Source organism: Oncorhynchus masou, chromosome 33, assembly GCF_036934945.1.
Source record: "Oncorhynchus masou masou isolate Uvic2021 chromosome 33, UVic_Omas_1.1, whole genome shotgun sequence".
Classification (NCBI taxonomy): Eukaryota; Metazoa; Chordata; class Actinopteri; order Salmoniformes; family Salmonidae; genus Oncorhynchus; species Oncorhynchus masou.
The window spans coordinates 17,568,157-17,586,641 of NC_088244.1; the positions used below are offsets into that span (position 1 = coordinate 17,568,157).

The 18,485-nt window shown below is 42.7% G+C and overlaps 1 protein-coding gene across 3 annotated transcripts in view; it reads right to left on the bottom strand.

Moving 5' to 3' along the window:
• LOC135527925 (solute carrier family 12 member 5-like) overlaps nt 1-18,485 on the bottom strand; it is a 118,887-nt gene that overhangs the window by 7,269 nt on the left and 93,133 nt on the right. Inside the window, exons 22-26 of one of the 3 annotated variants that reach the window (XM_064956589.1) lie at nt 17,664-17,786; nt 16,519-16,685; nt 15,901-15,915; nt 15,670-15,803; nt 8,802-15,476 (exon numbers count right to left, since the gene is read on the bottom strand). In XM_064956589.1, the coding sequence (XP_064812661.1) occupies nt 15,385-15,476; nt 15,670-15,803; nt 15,901-15,915; nt 16,519-16,685; nt 17,664-17,786 (531 nt within the window). In that variant the 3' untranslated portion in view covers nt 8,802-15,384. Of the gene's footprint in view, nt 1-8,801; nt 15,477-15,669; nt 15,804-15,900; nt 15,916-16,518; nt 16,713-17,663; nt 17,787-18,485 lie in introns of those variants that run through there. The other 2 variants (XM_064956588.1, XM_064956590.1) reach the window with 2 other exon arrangements.

Here is an 18,485-nt window from a genome sequence, read left to right on the forward strand (position 1 = left end):
AGCCGGCTGGCCTCCAATGACACGAGGCGGAGGGGGAGGTCTGTCTGCCGGGACAGGGGAGAAAAAACAACAGGTTTTAACAATGAAATGTGAAATGTGGGATTAATCTTAAGGGATCTGGGTAAGTGTAGGCGATAAGAAACTGGGTTAACTCTCCTGGCAACCTTGAAGGGACCGATGTATTTTTGGGACAGCTTGCGAGACTCCACCCGTAGAGGTAAGTTTCTTGTGGAGAGCCAGACTCTCTGGCCGGGGCGCAGGGTAGGCCCGGGACGGCGACGTCTGTTGGCTTGTTGTTGGTACCTCTGTGAGGAACGCATAAGATTAAGACGGGTCTTCCTCCACATAAGCCGACAGCGTCTGACGAACTTCAAGGCTGAAGGCACTCTGACTTCTGCCTCCTGGTCCGGGAACAATGGAGGAGCATAGCCAAACTGACACTCGTGCGGGGACATACCAGTGGAGGAGGAGCGCAAGGTGTTGTGCGCGTATTCGGCCCAAACAATAAAGGATGACCATGTGGACGGGTTGTCACGAGTCATACATCGGAGGGTGGTTTCCAGCTCTTGGTTCATCCTCTCTGTTTGGCCGTTGGACTCCGGATGGTACCCTGAAGATAGACTGGCAGAAGCCCCCATGAGTTGGCAGAAGGCCTTCCAAAACCTTGAGGCGAACTGGGGACCTCTGTCAGAAACCATATCTTGAGGAATGCCGAAGACTCGGAACACATGATTAATTACCAACTCAGCCGTTTCCTTGGCAGAAGGTAACTTAGTCAGAGGGACGAACCTGGCCGCCTTTGAAAACCTGTCGATTATGACTAGGATAGTAGTATTGCCATGGGATGGAGGAAGTCCAGTAATAAAGTCCAATGAGATATGGGACCAGGGTCTGTGGGGAACAGGTAAAGGGTGAAGGAGTCCTTGAGGGCGGAGGTGAGAAGATTTGCCCTGGCAGCACACGGGACAGGCATTGACGAAAGTGGCAACGTCTTCTCTTATGGTAGGCCACCAGAACTTACGCTGGATGAACTCCAAGGTGCGACCTACGCCCGGATGACAGGTGAGGCGAGAGGAGTGCCCCCACAGAAGGACCTGAGTCCTCACTGCCTTGGGGACAAACAACCGATTGGCAGGACCTCCTTTCGGGTCCGGTTCGCTAGCTTGAGCACGTCTCACGGTATCCTCAACTTGCCACGAGATCGGAGCCACAATCTTAGCAGCAGGAAGGACAGGCATGTCCGTGTCATCTCGAATGGCAGGAGCGTAGACTCGGGACAGGGCATCCGGTTTGAGATTCTTCGACCCGGGCCGATAGGTGAGGATAAACTGGAATCAATTGAAGAAAAGAGACCATCTAGCTTGTCTAGAGTTCAACTGCTTCGCCTGCTGGATATACTCCAGATTTTTGTGGTCCGTAAGCACTTGAAACGGGTGAGAAGCCCCCTCGAGCCAGTGTCTCCATTCCTTCAATGCCATCTTAACCGCTAGGAGTTCACGATCCCCCACATCGTAGTTCCTCTCAGTTGGGGTAAGCCGGTGTGAGAAGAAAGCGCACGGATGAAGCTTCTTGTCTTCACCCCTCTGAGACAGGACAGCTCCAACACCAACCTCTGATGCGTCTACCTCCACCACAAATGGTTCATCCGTAGTCGGTAGTATCAGGATGGGAGCAGAGAGAACGCGCTGCTTGAGTCCTTGGAAGGCCGTCTCAGCTTCTCTTCCCCACAAAAACCTTGCATTGCCACCCTTGGTTAAAGCTGAGAGAGGGGCTGCCACCAAGCTGAAGTTCTTGATGAACTTGCGGTAAAAGTTTGTGAAGCCCAGGAAACGCTGAACTTCCTTAACGGATTTGGGGGTGGGCCAATCCGCTACCGCCCCTACCTTCCTGGGGTCCATTTGGACTCGACCGGGTTCCACTACAAATCCCAGGAATTGTACTCGGGATGAATGAAATTCACATTTTTCCGGCTTAACGTACAGATGGCTGTCCAGGAGGCGTTTGAGTACTTGTCTGACATGCTTAGTGTGTTCTTGAAGGGAGCTCGAAAAGATGAGGATGTCATCCAAGTAAACGAACACAAATATGTTAAGCATATCCCTAAGCACATCGTTTATGAGCGCTTGGAACACCGCTGGGGCGTTGGTCAGGCCGAAGGGCATCACCAAGTATTCATAGTGACCAGTAGGCGTGTTGAAAGCGGTCTTCCACTCGTCACCAGGTCTGATCCGCACAAGATGGTATGCGTTCCGCAGGTCAAGCTTAGTGAAAACAACTGCTTCCTGGAGCAGCTCGAAGGCTGTGGCCATAAGGGGTAGCGGGTAACGGTTACGGACGGTTATGGCATTGAGTCCCCGGTAGTCGATGCAAGGACGTAATCCACCGTCTTTCTTGGCCACAAAGAAAAACCCTGCTCCCGCCGGGGAGGTGGATGGACGCATGAGGCCTGCTTCCAGAGCGTCCTTGATGTAGGTATCCATAGCAGCTCGTTCGGGTGGAGATAGGGAAAAGATCCGACCCCTGGGGGGGCAAGTGCCCGGAAACAGGTCGATGGGGCAATCGTAAGGTCTATGGGGTGGTAGCATGGTGGCCCTCTGTTTGCTAAACACCAGTTTGAGGTCATGGTAACACTCGGGAACTCGGGTCAGGTCGATGGATTCTAAAGACTCGGGAGTAGAACTCGGGGAATTCTGGAAAATACAAGTAGCTTGGCACGTAGGACCCCACTGCTTGATAGTGCCCACAGACCAGTCGATGTGAGGGTTATGGCTGTGAAGCCAGGGGTATCCAAGGACGAGAGGGAACTCGGAACAGGAGATCAAATGAAAGTTCATCAATTCCTGGTGTTGTGAAACTGAAAGTCACAAGGAGGTAGTGACATGAGTGACAAGTCCAGATCCCAAAGGGCTTCCATCCAATGTAGTGACCCTCATGGGTTCACTTAGAGGTTCAGAGGGAACGCCATTCTCCTTCGCCCAGACACCATCCATGAAGTTACCTGCGGCTCCAGAGTCTACCAAGGCTTGAAGGTGAAGCTTGTGGTTGTCCCAGGAGAGGGTGACTGGAATGAGCAGACGGGAGTTGGACGGATGGGAGGAGGTTATGTTTCCCGTTACAGTTCCCCCGGTCTGTACGGGACAGAGCGTTTCCCTGGAGCCCGGGACACGTGGAACGGAAATGGCCCGGTTTGCCGCAATATAGACAGCGTCGCTCCCTCATCCGGCGGTCTCTCTCAGCCTGGGAGATGCGTCCAATCTGCATGGGTTCCGATGGAGCCAGCGAGGATAAAGGTGGGGACTCGGAGCTGGGACTGATAGGGGCTAGAGGTCTACGGTTGAGTTTCTCTCTCTCAGACGCTGGTCAATGCGTGAGGCCAACTTGATCAGGGACTCGAGATTGTCCGGTGGTTCCCGAGTGGCCAGTTCATCTTGGATAGTGTCGGAAAGGCCTTTCAGAAAACACACCGTGAGCGCCTCGTTGTTCCAGCCACTTGCTGCTGCCACCGTGCGGAACTGGATGGCATAGTCCGTCACGCTGCGCCAACCTTGGTGGAGAGTCAGGAGCTGTTTGGCTGAGTCAGAACCACTGCTTGGGCCTTGAAACACTCGTTTGAATTCCTCAGCAAAGGCAGGGTAGCTGGCACAGCAGGAACTATGGGCATCCCACACAGCAGTAGCCCAGGCCAGGGCTTTTTCCGACAGCAGGGTGATGATATAAGCGATCTTAGACCGGTCGGTGGGAAACGACGAGGGTTGTAGCTCAAAGGAGAGAGAACATTGGGTGAGAAACCCTTTACAAGCACTTGGATCACCTGAGAACCGTTGGGGGGTGGAAGACGAGGTTCAGCCAGGGGGTTAACTGCCATGGGTACATGAATCTGAGGTACTGGGACGGGAACTGTTGCCGGGGTAAGACGATCAGATATTTGCTTAATGGAAGTCAGCATCTCCGACAGAAGATGAGAATGTCTAGCCATTAAGACCTCTTGCTGAACCAGGGCGGCTTCGTGGCGTTGGACAGTCTCCTGGTGGTGGGACAGCATGGCAAAAAGGTCCTGGGAACTGGCTGCCTCTGGGTTCATTTTTGGCTCTGTGTTTCTGTCAGGACCCGGTTACGAACCTGGGAGTGAGAAACAGTCACTTAACCAACTGAGCCACGAATAGTCAGCAGAACCCAGAAGATGAGGCAGACACAGCAGTACTTAAGATGGTGTATTTAATAAAGTAAAAAGGAGAAGTCCTTAAATACAAAAATGGCAAATCCAAAAGGTGGTAGGAATAGCACAAAAAAGCCTCAAGAGACACTCAAAAACAAAAACAGAATTCCACAAGAGCATCCACCGGAATCGACAGGAAAACACAGAACACTAGGGCTGGGTGCTAACATACAAACACAGAGCACAGAACTGAGGGAAACTAAGGGTTTAAATACAATCAGGGGAAACGAGGTACAGGTGCAAATAATAATGGGGAACAAGGGAAAAAACATAAGGTCAAAAAGCACAATGGGGGCATCTAGTGACCAAAACCCGGAACAACCCTGGCCAAATCCTGACAGTATAGGCTACTTTATATTATGTTATTAGTTATGACACTGGTTAATCATGTCTGTGTTATATCTACCCTTTAGTGTCCTCCAAAACCACAACATGATTTCAGAACCTTACCTATCATACCTACCTGCCTTACAAGCAATACCATATATTCATCCTACCCCTCAATGTGCTCCTGTGTCCTTTTCTAGTTAATAACTACTCTGAACTGGAAACCATTCTTACAGATGCACCCTAGTGGCAATGTCACTCCTTAACCTAGCTTAAGATACTGTCCACCCTAGTCCTTTTCTTTAGTTACTATAATTACATTTTCTTTCACTTGAGTAATAGGTGTGTATTTTTCCTTTTTTCAACCAGGCAAGTCAGTTCAATTCTTATTTACAATGACGGCCTACACCGGCCAAAACCGAAGAACACTGGGCCAATTGTGCACCGCCCTATGGGACTCCCAATCACAGCTGGTTGTGACACAGCCTGGATTTGAACCAAAGTGTCTGTAGCAATGCCTCTAGCACTGAGATGTAGTGTCTGCGAGCAGTCGAAGTACTCGGAATAAAAGTAATTCAGTTATTTTTGACATAAAAACATTGACCTTGATAATTAGCTAATTCCGCTAAGGTTACCTGAATGTTCTTACACAATCTTTTCCATGCATTAAATTGAAAAGCAAGATGAAATTAATGTATTACGAACTAAGTTAATTTATTTTATGAGTTGCACAAAAAAACGAAGGATTTGTCAAATATACTATTAACATTTGAAAATAACTCAAACATTAAAAGCTATTAAAACGTATTGATACATGTAAAAATCCTTACAAAATAAAGTGCATATTTTTTTTTGCCAGACTTCAAAATTCTTCCATAAATAACAGCCTGGATTCAGAGCCATACGAAACATACTTTATGTATTTTTGAGCACCTCCAAGATTTAAACAGCAATGAAAGTAGGGAGGTTGGTCTAGGAGGATGGATGGGTGTAATCCGTGACTGTCTAGCAATCCAAAGGTTGTGTGCTTGAGTCATGTCGTCATAACTGTAGAATTTTAGCTAACTTTTATTCTAAACTTAACCCAATACATCTAACCTGCTCTGTAAATTCACACAATTTTTATTATAACCATTGTTTTAGTTCTCCTAACCAGTTACATAAAATTATCCTAACCTTTGTCGTTAGTTTCCCTAACCGCCAATGTTAATTCTCCCCGTAATTCTCCTTTGTTGTTACAGCGCAACAAGCAACCTGTTCTCAGAGAAAGATGTATAATACTATACATCCTCCAAGATATATGATAAATTGTCATCCAATTTGTATGCTATAGAGCCCCACAGTGGATGTATCATAATACCCATAAAACCTATTGATCAAACAGGGAACTGTTCCAATTCTTTTTTTCACCATACATTTTTTAGAAACACTTAAAATAAGGGCTATGTTTCGTGTAGGACTACACTAGCTTGACGTTTTGATAACCATGTAAATATCTCTCAGACAATGTGACTTTTATCAATATAGTCGGCTCTATTTCCTCTCAGATTCAAAAAATTATAATTGGCATAAAAGTAGTATCATGTCCTGACCTTAGTTCCTTTTTTATGTCTCTATTTTAGCTTGGTCAGGGCGTGAGTTGGGGTGGGCATTTTATGTTTTGTTCTATGTTTGTATTTCTATGTGTTTGGCCTGGTATGGTTCCCAATCAGAGGCAGCTGTTAATCGTTGTCTCTGATTGAGAACCATACTTAGGCAGCCTGTTTTCGCCCTTGAGTTGTGGGTATTTGTTTTCTGTCTCTGTACCAGACAGGACTGTTTCGTTTGTTCCGTTTTGTTCTAGTGTTCAGTGTAATTAAAAGATCACGAACACGTACCATGCTGCACCTTGGTCCTCTCCTTCTTCCACCAACAACAACCGTTACAGAACTACCCACCGCAAAAGGACCAAGCAGTGTGGTAAGGAGGAATGGACATGGGCGGACATTCTGGACGGGAAGGGATCCTACACATGGGAGGAGATCCTGGCTGGAAGGGATTGCCTCCCATGGGAACAGGTGGAGGCAGCCTGGAGAGCGGAGGCATCAGGAGAGGTGAACCAGCGGTAGAAGGGAACACGGCTGGCAAGGAAGCCCGAGAGGCAGCGGCAAAAATGTATTAGGGAGGCACACGGGGAGATTGGGAAAGTCAGGTAGGAGACCTGAGCCAACTCGCCGTGTTTACCGTGGAGATAGTGACCGGGCAGGCACAGTGTTATGCGGTGAAGCGCACGGTGTCCCCAGTGCGCATACATAGCCCGGTGCGCTACATCGCAGCTCCTCGTATCGGCCGGGATAGAGTGGGCATCGAGCCAGGAGGGATGAAGCCGGCTCAGCGCATCTGGTCTCCAGTGGTTCTCCTTGGTCCGTGTTATATGGCACCAGCCCTATGCACGGCTAAAATCAACATCCAGCCAGGACGGGTTGTTCAGGCCCTTAGTTTGAGACCTCAAGTGTGCCTCCATGGACCGGTTTATACTGGGGGGGGGGGGAGGGGGGGGGAGTACTGTCACGTCCTGACCTTAGTTCCTTTTTTAATGTCTCTGCTTTAGGTTGGTCAGGGCGTGAGTTGGGTTGGGCATTCTATGTTCTGTTCTATGTTTGTATTTCTATGTGTTTGGCCTGGTATGGTTCCCAATCAGAGGCAGCTGTCAATCGTTGTCTCTGATTGAGAACCATACTTAGGCAGCCTGTTTTCGCCCTTGAATATGTGGGTAGTTGTTTGTCTCTGTACCAGACAGGACTGTTTTGTTTGTTCCGTTTTGTTCTAGTGTTCAGTGTAATTGTTCAGTGTAATTAAAAGATCATGAACATATACCACGCTGCACCTTGGTCCTCTCCTTCTTCCACCAACGACAACCGTTACAAGTTGACATCATGCAAAATTACAAATCCCTGCAAGCTCCTGCACGTCGTCTCTAGCAGACACCTTTGCTGACTGGCATTGTGTCAATTTTAAACTTGTACAAGACAGTTCACAGAATTTTACATTTAAATAAATATTGCCAATTTATTCATTACTACATTAGATAATCAATCCAGAGATTCTTACCTTTGCCTCGATTTGGCAGTCTCATCCAGATCATGGCATTTATAGTTCTTTATGATCGCCACATTAAAAGCTAATTAGCTTTTAATTTAGGGTGGGTAAATACAGCCGACTGTATTGATAATATTCACCTTGTCCAAGAGATTTACACTGTTATCAAAACCTTCCGCCACGGTATGTCTGCACGTGCTTTTAAAATCCCCTATGGGAAAAATGAATGGTGAGAAAATGATTGGAACCATTTCCCTGTTTGATCGCTAGGTTTTATGGGTATTATGACTCATACTGTGGCTATTGTATGACTGAGTAAGACGTATGATACTATATGATGACGCAAGTGTCATATGAAAAACAAGGTTTTCTGGTGCACTTTGTCCATAAGAAAAATATGCCTACAATCTTTTGAGCTTTGCTTGGTGAGATAAGAACACACTTGTCATAACAGTCTGAGTTTAAATAGTGCAATGGGATGTGTCTGCCTGACCTGCATATGGTATTTCACAATTTTTTCAAACAGCTCTATGGTAAACATTTAATCTATAACAATGTATTATCATATATTTTTTTAAATGGCTTTTTACCCCCTTTTCGTGATTTCCAATTGGTAGTTGCAGTCTTATCCCAACCCTGCAACTCCCGTACGGACTCTGGAGAGACGAAGGTCGAGAGCCATGCGTCCTCCGAAATATGACCTTACCAAGCCACACTGCTTCTTGACACACTACTCGCTTAACCTGGAAGCCAGCCGCACCAATGTGTCGGAGGAAACACCGTACAACTGGTGACCGTGTTAGCGTGCATGCGCCCGGCCCGCCACAGGAGTCGCTAGAACACAATGGGACAAGGTCATCCCGGCCAACCAAACCCTCCCCTAACCCGGGCGACGCTGGGCCAATTGTGCATTGCCTCATGTGTCTCCCGGTCACAGCGGGCTGCAACACAGCCTGGAATCGAACCCGGGTTTGTAGTGATGACTCAAGCTGACTGGAATGGTCTCCTTCCCCCCTCACATATAAAAGTACTGTTTCACTCCAAAAGTATTTCCCTGTCTAGAAAATGTCACTGTACCAAAGAAGTTCATGAGTGTTTTTAAACATTTAATATGCTTTGAACTGTTTAGTAAGACCCTCAATAGTTTGTCTATAAACAAAGAATACGCCTGCAAGCAAAGTTGTAATAAAATGACTTCAGTTTATTGCATTTTGTGCAGACAAATCTATAAAATGGTTTGAGGAAACCATTAGCCATTGATGTATACGCCTTTGACATGGTAAAACAACACAGTAAAACAACTGTTTATATATCATTATTGAACACAATAGAGAATACATAGTTCTATATCTGTAAAATATTAAACTTGCATTGACACACAAATTAAACATCTAAGCTCTACTTTGATAATTACTGTTTTATTTACAGATGTCCCATCTTTATTCTTCATCTTTTCATTAAATACAATGTCCTCTCTCAAACAAACACATGCATACACATACACACACACATACACACACACACGCACACACTCTGCAGACACTGACATAACTGAACACGCCACTACATTTTTTTCTACATCATCACTCTTGTTCCTAGGAGAGGGAACATAAAATTGTGAACACAAAACAATTACTAATCAAGATAGTTATTCATAGATCTACATAAAGGTCTACATTTAAAAATGCATTACAATGCTCTTATGGACCCAGTATAAATACAGTATCATAAGTGAAGATTTAGAAACACTAGCTTTTGTTTTTTTCTCCTGCTTGCGTTAAGTGCTCACACTTCTTGAGATGATGAAGGAATCATGAGGGTTGCACAACAGTTCAACCTTCTAAAAAAAGGAGGCTTATTCAACATTAATACAATGTGTTGAGGTTTACTTTACTGTCATGAAAACGGCACATCTACATGCATATACTAGGTTCTAAAGTCTTAGGAAACCAGAATAGAGAACACACAGTAGTCCATTCTCAGTAAAAGCTACAAAATCCCCCTCACACTATGCATTGTCCTCAGTTAAATCAGCAAAACAGTTCCTTGCTTAATCAAGAATAGGTCTGTATGAAAAACAATTGGTATTTTAGAAGAATATGGGTGGAAGTGCAATACAGCAGTTGGAGCTTGTACATAAAATGGCAGTTTTTTTCTTCTTCAAATTCAGCAGATAGTGCACAGATTTTGACCAAAAGTGCCCAACATTGCAAATAAAGGGTGTCATTTGAGACACAGATGTAGAGGAAGGTTCTACGAATGGAATTATTTGTCTAGATTTCCTTGGACTGAATAGCCCTTCACAAGGGTTATGATGACCCCTTCACAAGGGTTATGATGACCCCTTCACAAGGGTTATGATGGATTAAAGTTGTATTTCCCCTGTGACTTTTGATTACACTAGAAGCCGCTGACATAATTGTATTGGGGGCAAACTCAGTGTTTCAGTTAAATAATTACATAATGATTCATTTTCAATCTAAATCAGCATGTATCAAGAATTATTGAGCAAATGTGCACAGTAAGACCATTGCAGTTATATTACCACTGTGATTTACTTTTTGTGGCCACAAATGCTTTACCTAAATTGTAAAATAAATAAATATAAATAAATATAAAAATTCTGAATATTAAATTGCAGAAACACACTGCAGTATACATTACGTGCATGCATTAAACCAATCACAATTATTCACAATTGTGCACATATGCGCTAGAACTATCACAGTGAAAAGCCTGTCCCTGCTTTGGACAGACACAAATAGCCTCTCAGCAATATAACATGTTGGATTCTAAATGAATAAATCAATGGTCTAAACAAATTGGCTGAGTTTCTTCAGGTTCTTTTACAGGGTTGTAAACAGAAGTGCATTCTAGATGAACACTTTCATAACTTCAATGTGGTCTGCGCAAGTAAAGGTCCAATGTAACAGGGTAAGGATACATGGATTTCAGAGCCCTTATCACACCCTGTTTGTTAAAAGATTTAGATTATCTGACATCTTGTTTTACTCAAGAGAAGGTTTCTAATGTACACTGAGTGTACAAAACATTGCTCTTTCCATGACAGACTGACCAGGTGAAAGCTATGATCTCTTATTGATGTCACTTGTTAAATCCACTTCAATAAGTGTAGATGAAGGGGAGGAGACAGGTTAAAGAAAGATTTTTAAGCCTTGAGACAATTGAGACATGGATTGTGTATGTGTGCCATTCAGAGGATGAATGGGCAAGACAAAATATTTAAGTGACTTTGAACAGGGTATACTAGGTGCCAGGGGCACAGGTTTCAGTGTGTCAAGAACTGCAACCCTGGCTTTTTCACGCTCAACAGTTTTCCATGTGTATCAAGAATGGTTCACCACCCAAGGACATCCAACCAACTTGACACAACTGTGGGAAGCATTGGACTCAACTTGGTTCAGCATCCCTGTGGAATGCTTCAACACCTTGTAGTCCATGCCTCGAAGAATGTAGGCTTTTCTGAGGGCAAAAGGGGGTGCAACTCAATAATACGAAGGTGTTTCTAATGTTTTGTACACTCAGTGTATATTTCTAGGGCTGTCAAACAATTAAGAACATTTCATCAAATTAAATTGCAGGATTTGCTGTGCTTAATCGCAAATTCAGAATTAACTCAAATTGAGCAGTAATTTAAGATTTCTTTTGTACAGAAAAAGCATTACAATAATATTGACACCTTGATTTTGTCCAAACTAATGGTAAGCAACATTAGGTACATTGTTAAAGCACACTTTCTTTATCGTCAATGTCAACTTGTTTTGACATCACATTGTTGTTTTTAACTATATATTAGGTATTTTGAACATTTCCAGACAATGCAATTAATTAGTACACTAAAATTACAAAAAGTTAACTCAAGTTAACTCTAACAGCCCTGATATTTGGGACATGATACTTGGGAAACACCTGAAGGATGGTAGTTTTACTGCAACAATTCTGTCACTGACAGAGATGGAGTCATCAAACATGTGAATATAATACCATACTGTAAAGGTCTCTCTGACCTCTGCCAAAGGTGGAAGCCCTGGTTTTGTTGTCTTTGATAATATTAATAACTACCACAGTCACACTGCTGGTGAATCAGTAGGTTGGTTGGTTATAAGGGAGGATTTTATGTGTCTATAGAAATCACATATCTAAGAACCATACTGTAGCCAAACGTACAGATGATCTGCACAACGGACATCCATGTCCCAACACACAGCCATTTTCAAAACATAGATATTCTAGTTCTATAGTTCGATGGCTCCAACACTCGTCATCTAATGTACCCAATAACTCCACACACAGAAAAGCTATGAATCTACTTGATTCCGAAGATTGCAGCATTGGAAACTTCAGCTTCATGCAACAACAATAGGCTCAGCAGTGTACTCCCAAGCCCGGATAACATCTTTCACCCATGTCAAACTGTTGATATGGCGATGGACACAGCTGAACTTTGCACATATTCTGACAAAATATATGTCCAAGAAATGCCTTATGTTTTAGTTTTACAGTAGATTTGAAATGCATAGATACCCAGTTGACACAAAAATTCATATTCCAAATCGCCATATCTTTTAAAGTTTTCTGTAGTTAATTGATGACTGAGGCCAAACATATTGAATCAACTTACTAGTCTCCCTAGCCAGGTCTCCCACAATGTAAACAATGTTCCAGCTGTGTCTGGGTTTTCCGAGACTAAACAATGACCTATTTTGAGTTCAAAAGATACACTTTGGACAATTTACTTTATGCATTACTCAATCCAAATAAGATTTCAGCGAGAATAAAACGTAAGAAGACTATATGAAACTACTGTTACAAACACCATGCAAACAGGGATATAATACATTATTTTCAACCGTCGTCTTTTCATCTCATATTAATATTTTGAGTTACTGTATATACATTATAGTATTTTAGATTTTATTTAAATAGTTATATATACTGTATAGCTAAATATTTCCAAGATTATATTATTTTGATTGTAGGTAGTATTTGTGTGACACTTAGTAAGTGTGCTGAGTGAGGATAACTATTTAGCACTAACTTCTAGAAAAGACCCCAGACCTAATCACCTCTTCCCCAGCTAAGAGCTGTCAACAAAACTTACTGGCATGTCTTACTGGGATCCAAGGGACCAGTCAAACATCTAAAAAGGTCAGTCCCCTCATTGACTTCAGCATATTTTAAAATCTATTTGGGAAACACCTGAATATTTTATATCTCAAATAAACTCAATATATTTTCTATCTGCCCTCAGAACTGCCCTTGGATATCTAGTTCAAATGATTGTTTCAGGTCTTCAATCTAAACTTAATATTGAGCAATATTCGTCAATGTTGGTCCTCAAGTAGGCTGCATTTGCTCCAACTAAATAATGCTCAGTAGAGATGTTGGTTGACTAATGTCAGCTGTGAATCCTTTTGTATATATATTTTTTTCCCACAAAAACAGCGTCATGTCAACATCAATAGACAGTTAACAACTCCATTGACTATGTGATTTGTTGGAGCAAAACTGACTGTTGAACCTCAAGGACAGTGTTGAAAACCACTGATTAGCTGCCTTGCTATTCAAGTCACTCCAACCCTGTATGCCCTTTCTACTCCCCCATATGTTTTTGGTTCAATATTTACACATGGATCAGTATAGCAGCTTTTGAAATGTTAGAACCTCTATCATGTCATAATATGGTAGATACATTATATCCTTCACATAAATACAACATCACACACAAAATATACAGTTTTTACACAAACCATTCAATAAATACAATTCAATCATTTTCTTTTGAAAACAATATAATACAACAAAATAATTGAGTGATTTATATAGATAGGACTTTATATAATATGTTTCTACCACATGGTAAACAGTGCCCTCCACTGCCCAGAAACTAATATGTGAAATACTGGCAAATATGAGGTCAACCTGTATGTACACATATGTATCTATTTCCATATAATATTTGTTTACAAAAATAATTAATATGATTCATGTATTAGTTCAGGGTTGATGCTTTAGACATGACCTTGTAAGTATGCAGAACTTAGGAATTGACAGTAATATTATATTTAGCAAATAAATAGCTGTGCCACATTGAAAATAAATTGTGTTTCTTCCAATTCTAGAACAAAGTTGTGAAGATTCGCAGTAATGCTGGGTTCAAAACTGTCCATTCAAACCAGTTGTAATTTCACTGCTAAATTCCACCTTACACATAGTCAATTCAATACACAGTTTTGCCTTGGTACTACAAAGAGGTTTGTATCAAAAAGTTATTTATTTTCATATGGCACAATTTGTATGTTTGTATTTGGCAAGAATTATAGAATTCACATTTTTAGACTGGAATTAGTGTAAACCAAATCATGATGAAGAAAGACAGATGTATTTACTAAAAATATATCACAAACATAGTTTTCTGAGTGTCTCTAAATTAGCAATTCACATTTTCTAATGTAAACTACTACATGGTAAAATATTGAAATGTTTGCCATTTGGTATGATAGTATTAAACAAATATAATTTTGTTTTAGATTATAACACAGTAGTTTCTTGCAATTATTATCTACGTTATATCAATATATTTTTCACGTTTGTTTCTTACTGTCCTATCACTGGTATAACAATAGTTTATGCCACCTAAAAGTCTTGTCAGCAATCTCTAGGTATAGCTAGTAGTAATATATTAAATGATTGGACAATGGACACTATTTACAGTAATCAGCTTTTTTTTTGGGGGGGGGGGTGTCAAAGGTTGAGGTCATGATGTGTCTCTTAGCAACTTCAAATATCTCATTGTACTGTTTTCTTCACAGTATCACAGTATAAAAAGCCAGGGTTGTGATCAACACCAACTCCATCATAATTGAGTCAATTCAATGACAAATTAAATGTATTCAATTCATTAAGTACATTTCAAATACCGCCTGTGAACTGACTGGTATGAACGCTATTCCTCTCTCCTTCCTTCCGACTGTAATATACTTCACTGCTGCTCCGGTGTCGTCAAGGTGACAGCCCATAGGAAGACATGTTGCTGATGACTGATGAATTCTCGACCCACCCTCTTCCCTCAATGATTTTAACACATCATATCGTACATAACATAAAACAACCAAATGCACAACAAAAAAACATATTAACTGTATTCTCTAAATAAATTAATGCATACATTTAAAAAAAGTAAAACATGAAATAGACCAGCAATGAGAATATATCCATCCTTCTCTTGCAAGTAACCCACATCCCTACAAAAATAAGAAGAAAAGCAACAAGATTGACAGACAGATCAAATAAAACAAGGACAAACACAACAAAAACATCTGACCTCTAGTTTGGGGAATTATTTGTCTTTTGAATATGTCCACTCCTCTGTATGAGAAGAAACTCATGTGCCATTTGACATCTAGTGATCTGATAGCCATTGAAGAACCTAAACAGGTTTGATGCCACAGCTTTCTAGATGATGAGATGAGCAGACATTATGCTGGTAGAGGTGATTGAGAGTAAAGGAGAATTGAGCTGGTGCCTTTTTGGGGAGGGGCTGTACTAACTACGTAGTGCAAAGTGAGCTGATATGTTTTGGGATGGGTTTATGTGTATGTGGGTATGTGTGTGTGTGGGGAGGGGTGTTGGTGGGATGTGAAGGATGTGACGACTGAAGTAAGGATGCAGGGGGAGTGTAAGCAGGGGCCATAAACCATTAAGATGCAAGGTGAAGGGGTGTGGATTTGATACGAGGTCTCTCAGGAGTAGATGGTGATGACCTCGCGTCCACCACCACGTACTAGGAGGACCCGGTTGAGACCCTCGGTGAGGACTTCCAGGAACTCCATATCTGAGAAAGGATTAGAGTTAAGGAATAAGCAAGTTGTCACATCTGGCTTTTGTAGCCTATTCATGCTAGCTATCCTGTTGAGCCCCTTGGTTTCACTTACATTTATGACAGTAGAAGCTACGTATTGTTATAGTACTATAAAATACAGAAGTCTATAATATAACATATCTATGACAAAGATATGATAGGATACAGTTTTCCTCTCCCATGCGGTTCTTGGGTGGTCCAGGCATGTTGAGCAGCACTAGCTTGGCCTCCTTGGACTTCTTCATGATGACCTCATTGAGCCTCAGCGCTGTGTGCATGCGCCTCACGTTGGACTGGTTCCTGACGGGAGTAGGTTACAGAATGCATGTTGCATCATTACTGCTATTTCACAACATGCATGGAAAACATTTAAACATCATGCTAATGTAATACTTACAGGCTCTCCCACTCCCTGCAGCATGTTAAGAAGAGAATGACAATGCAGAGATCTTTACAACACTGAACTTACATTGAGAAGTTGTGTTGTGCGGATGACACTCAAAGCCTTTCAAACCTTTGTGGTATTACTTCTGAAACTAGCTTATAAACAACTGCCACCCCCCAACAGTAACAACCTATAAATACTTTGACCTTATTTTCTATTTATTTTAAAGGGAAAGGGGGATACCTAGTCAGCTGTACAACTGAATGCATTCAACTGAAATGTGTCTTCCGCATTTAACACGGTTTAGGAATACACTCCCAGAAAAAAGGGTTCCAAAAGCATTCTTCGGCTGTCCCCAAAGGAGAACCCTCGTTGGTTCCAGATAGAACCCTTTTTGGTTCCAGGTAGAACACTTTTGGGTTCCATGTAGAACCCTCTGTTGAAAGAGATGGTTCTACATGGAACCAAAAGGGTTCTATCTGAAATCAAAAGTGGTTATTCAAAGGGCTCTCCTATGGGGACAGCCGAAGAACCTTTAAAGGTTCTAGATAGCACCTTTTTTTCCCTAAGAGAGTAGTCCACACAAGCCTTTGGACACGTGATTGAAAGTGAAAGTGACAGCAGACTCACGGCTTCATGTTGAAGATGTCTTTGACCCCGCCCTGCTCTGGGTGGCCTGCTGCAGCCTGGGTCTCAGCCTTGTCTGTCCAGGTCATCTGCACCTCCGACCCGGGGGTGGCAGCGCTCCCTGCGGGCGTGGTGGGGGACGTGGGGTTCTTATTGTGGATCAGCTGCACCTGTTTAGGGCGGGAGACAGCCACAGACTAAGAGAGGGACACCACACAACAACGTGACAGGGTGAAGGAAAGAAAGAGATCTGTCAGTTGGGGTGACGCAATATAAACACCAGACCACCACTGGGCGGTGAGTTGAAAGCACAATTGGGGCACTGTAACAAAGAAACTAGGTAAGATGCTGTTCTGTCATATCCCTTCTTTATGCTGTAGAGGAAAAGGTCCCCTTAAAATGCTACACGCCAGAGAACAATATCAAAGTGAGAGAATTGGCATTTTGACAGAGGATGAGGTAAGGCAGTAGGCCAAGAGTTGACAGAGGATGAGGTAAGGCAGTAGGCCTAGAGTTGACAGAGGATAGACAGAACAAAGAAAAAAATGCAGCGGATGAGAGAGATGGTGAAAAATAGAACCATTTAAACACAGCAGAATGAAGGACAGATAGAGTAGCACATGGGGATGTGTGAAACTTACTCCTCAGCCTGAAGTGTCCCCAATTATGCCAGAGAATAGCTAGCTTTTCATGTGGTGCTGACTGGTAAGACGCTTTAGGAGGGGTGGCCACGTCTGCAAGCAAGGCACAGGTCCTGGGTTTGAGGCTCGGTGTGAGCTGAATCATTAGGATGTGGTACTAGCTAAGCAAGCAGCTTGATGTCCATTACAGTGGTGCTCAGCTCAACACTGGGATCAATGTTGAGTAAGTTCTAGGGGTGAATGTAGCACATGGGGATGTGTGAAACTTACTCCTCAGCCTGAAGTGTCCCCACTTATGCCAGAGAATAGCTAGCATTTCACGTAACGCTGACTGTTAAGATGCTTTAGGAGGGCAGTCACGTGCGCTAGCAAGGCACAGGTCCTTGGTTGGAGCCTCGGTGTGAACCAAATCAGGAAGAATCGGTGCTCGTTAAGCAAGCAGTGTGGCATCCTTTACACATAGTACAAAGGTTGATCAGAGAGTTAGGTATGAGCACACTTCTGTACCTCCTCCTCTGGTTTCTCCTCCACGCTGACTCCTGCCGGCTCCTCACTGCTCTGCTGAGACTGCAAGTTAGACGGGTTCTTACGGCGGATAGAACCACGGGATGAATCAGTGATGCTCTGGATCTGTGGAAATCAAAGCAGCAAGAGGTTTTAAAGAAAGACAAAGAGTTCAAACATGAGACTTCGAGTTGAGATATGTAAGTTACTGGTACAACAAATCACAGAGAAGCAATGTGTCAATACTTGACAGATTATAACTGGAGGGGTGGATAGCTCAACGCAAAGCCAGATTTGATGCTTATGTTCTGTAGCATGTGTTTTTCTGTATTTTTTTTATTTTTACATGCATGACATTATAGAATGAATACTTGTTTTTGAAGTGGAATAGTCATTGTTAGAGCACACAGGTTGTTCTGTAAGTCCTCACACTTTATCTTATCTGATGTTAATATTGTTCAGTCTGCTTTCTTGATTAATGAGATAGATCAGTCCAGGCAAGTGCAGACACAGAGATTGCATTTTAAACCTTGCTCAGTAATTATAATCATTTCCCTGTTGCCTTGCCCTGTTGCCTTTCAAAATCAGTGAGTGATGATGGCTGGCTGAATACAAATAACAAGGTAGAGGTGAACTAAAAAACCTTCAGATAATCTATAAGGTCATTGTTTTATTCAACACAAGTGGTACTAAAAGGGGTTAGATAAACCATAGGAGCTTTCTTTTGCCCACTATGTCTTTGTTTGGTGATTGCTAACAACCACACTGGTAATATTAAATCCTAGTCAGTTCCCTATGTATGAGTTAAACATTAGAGGAGGGAGG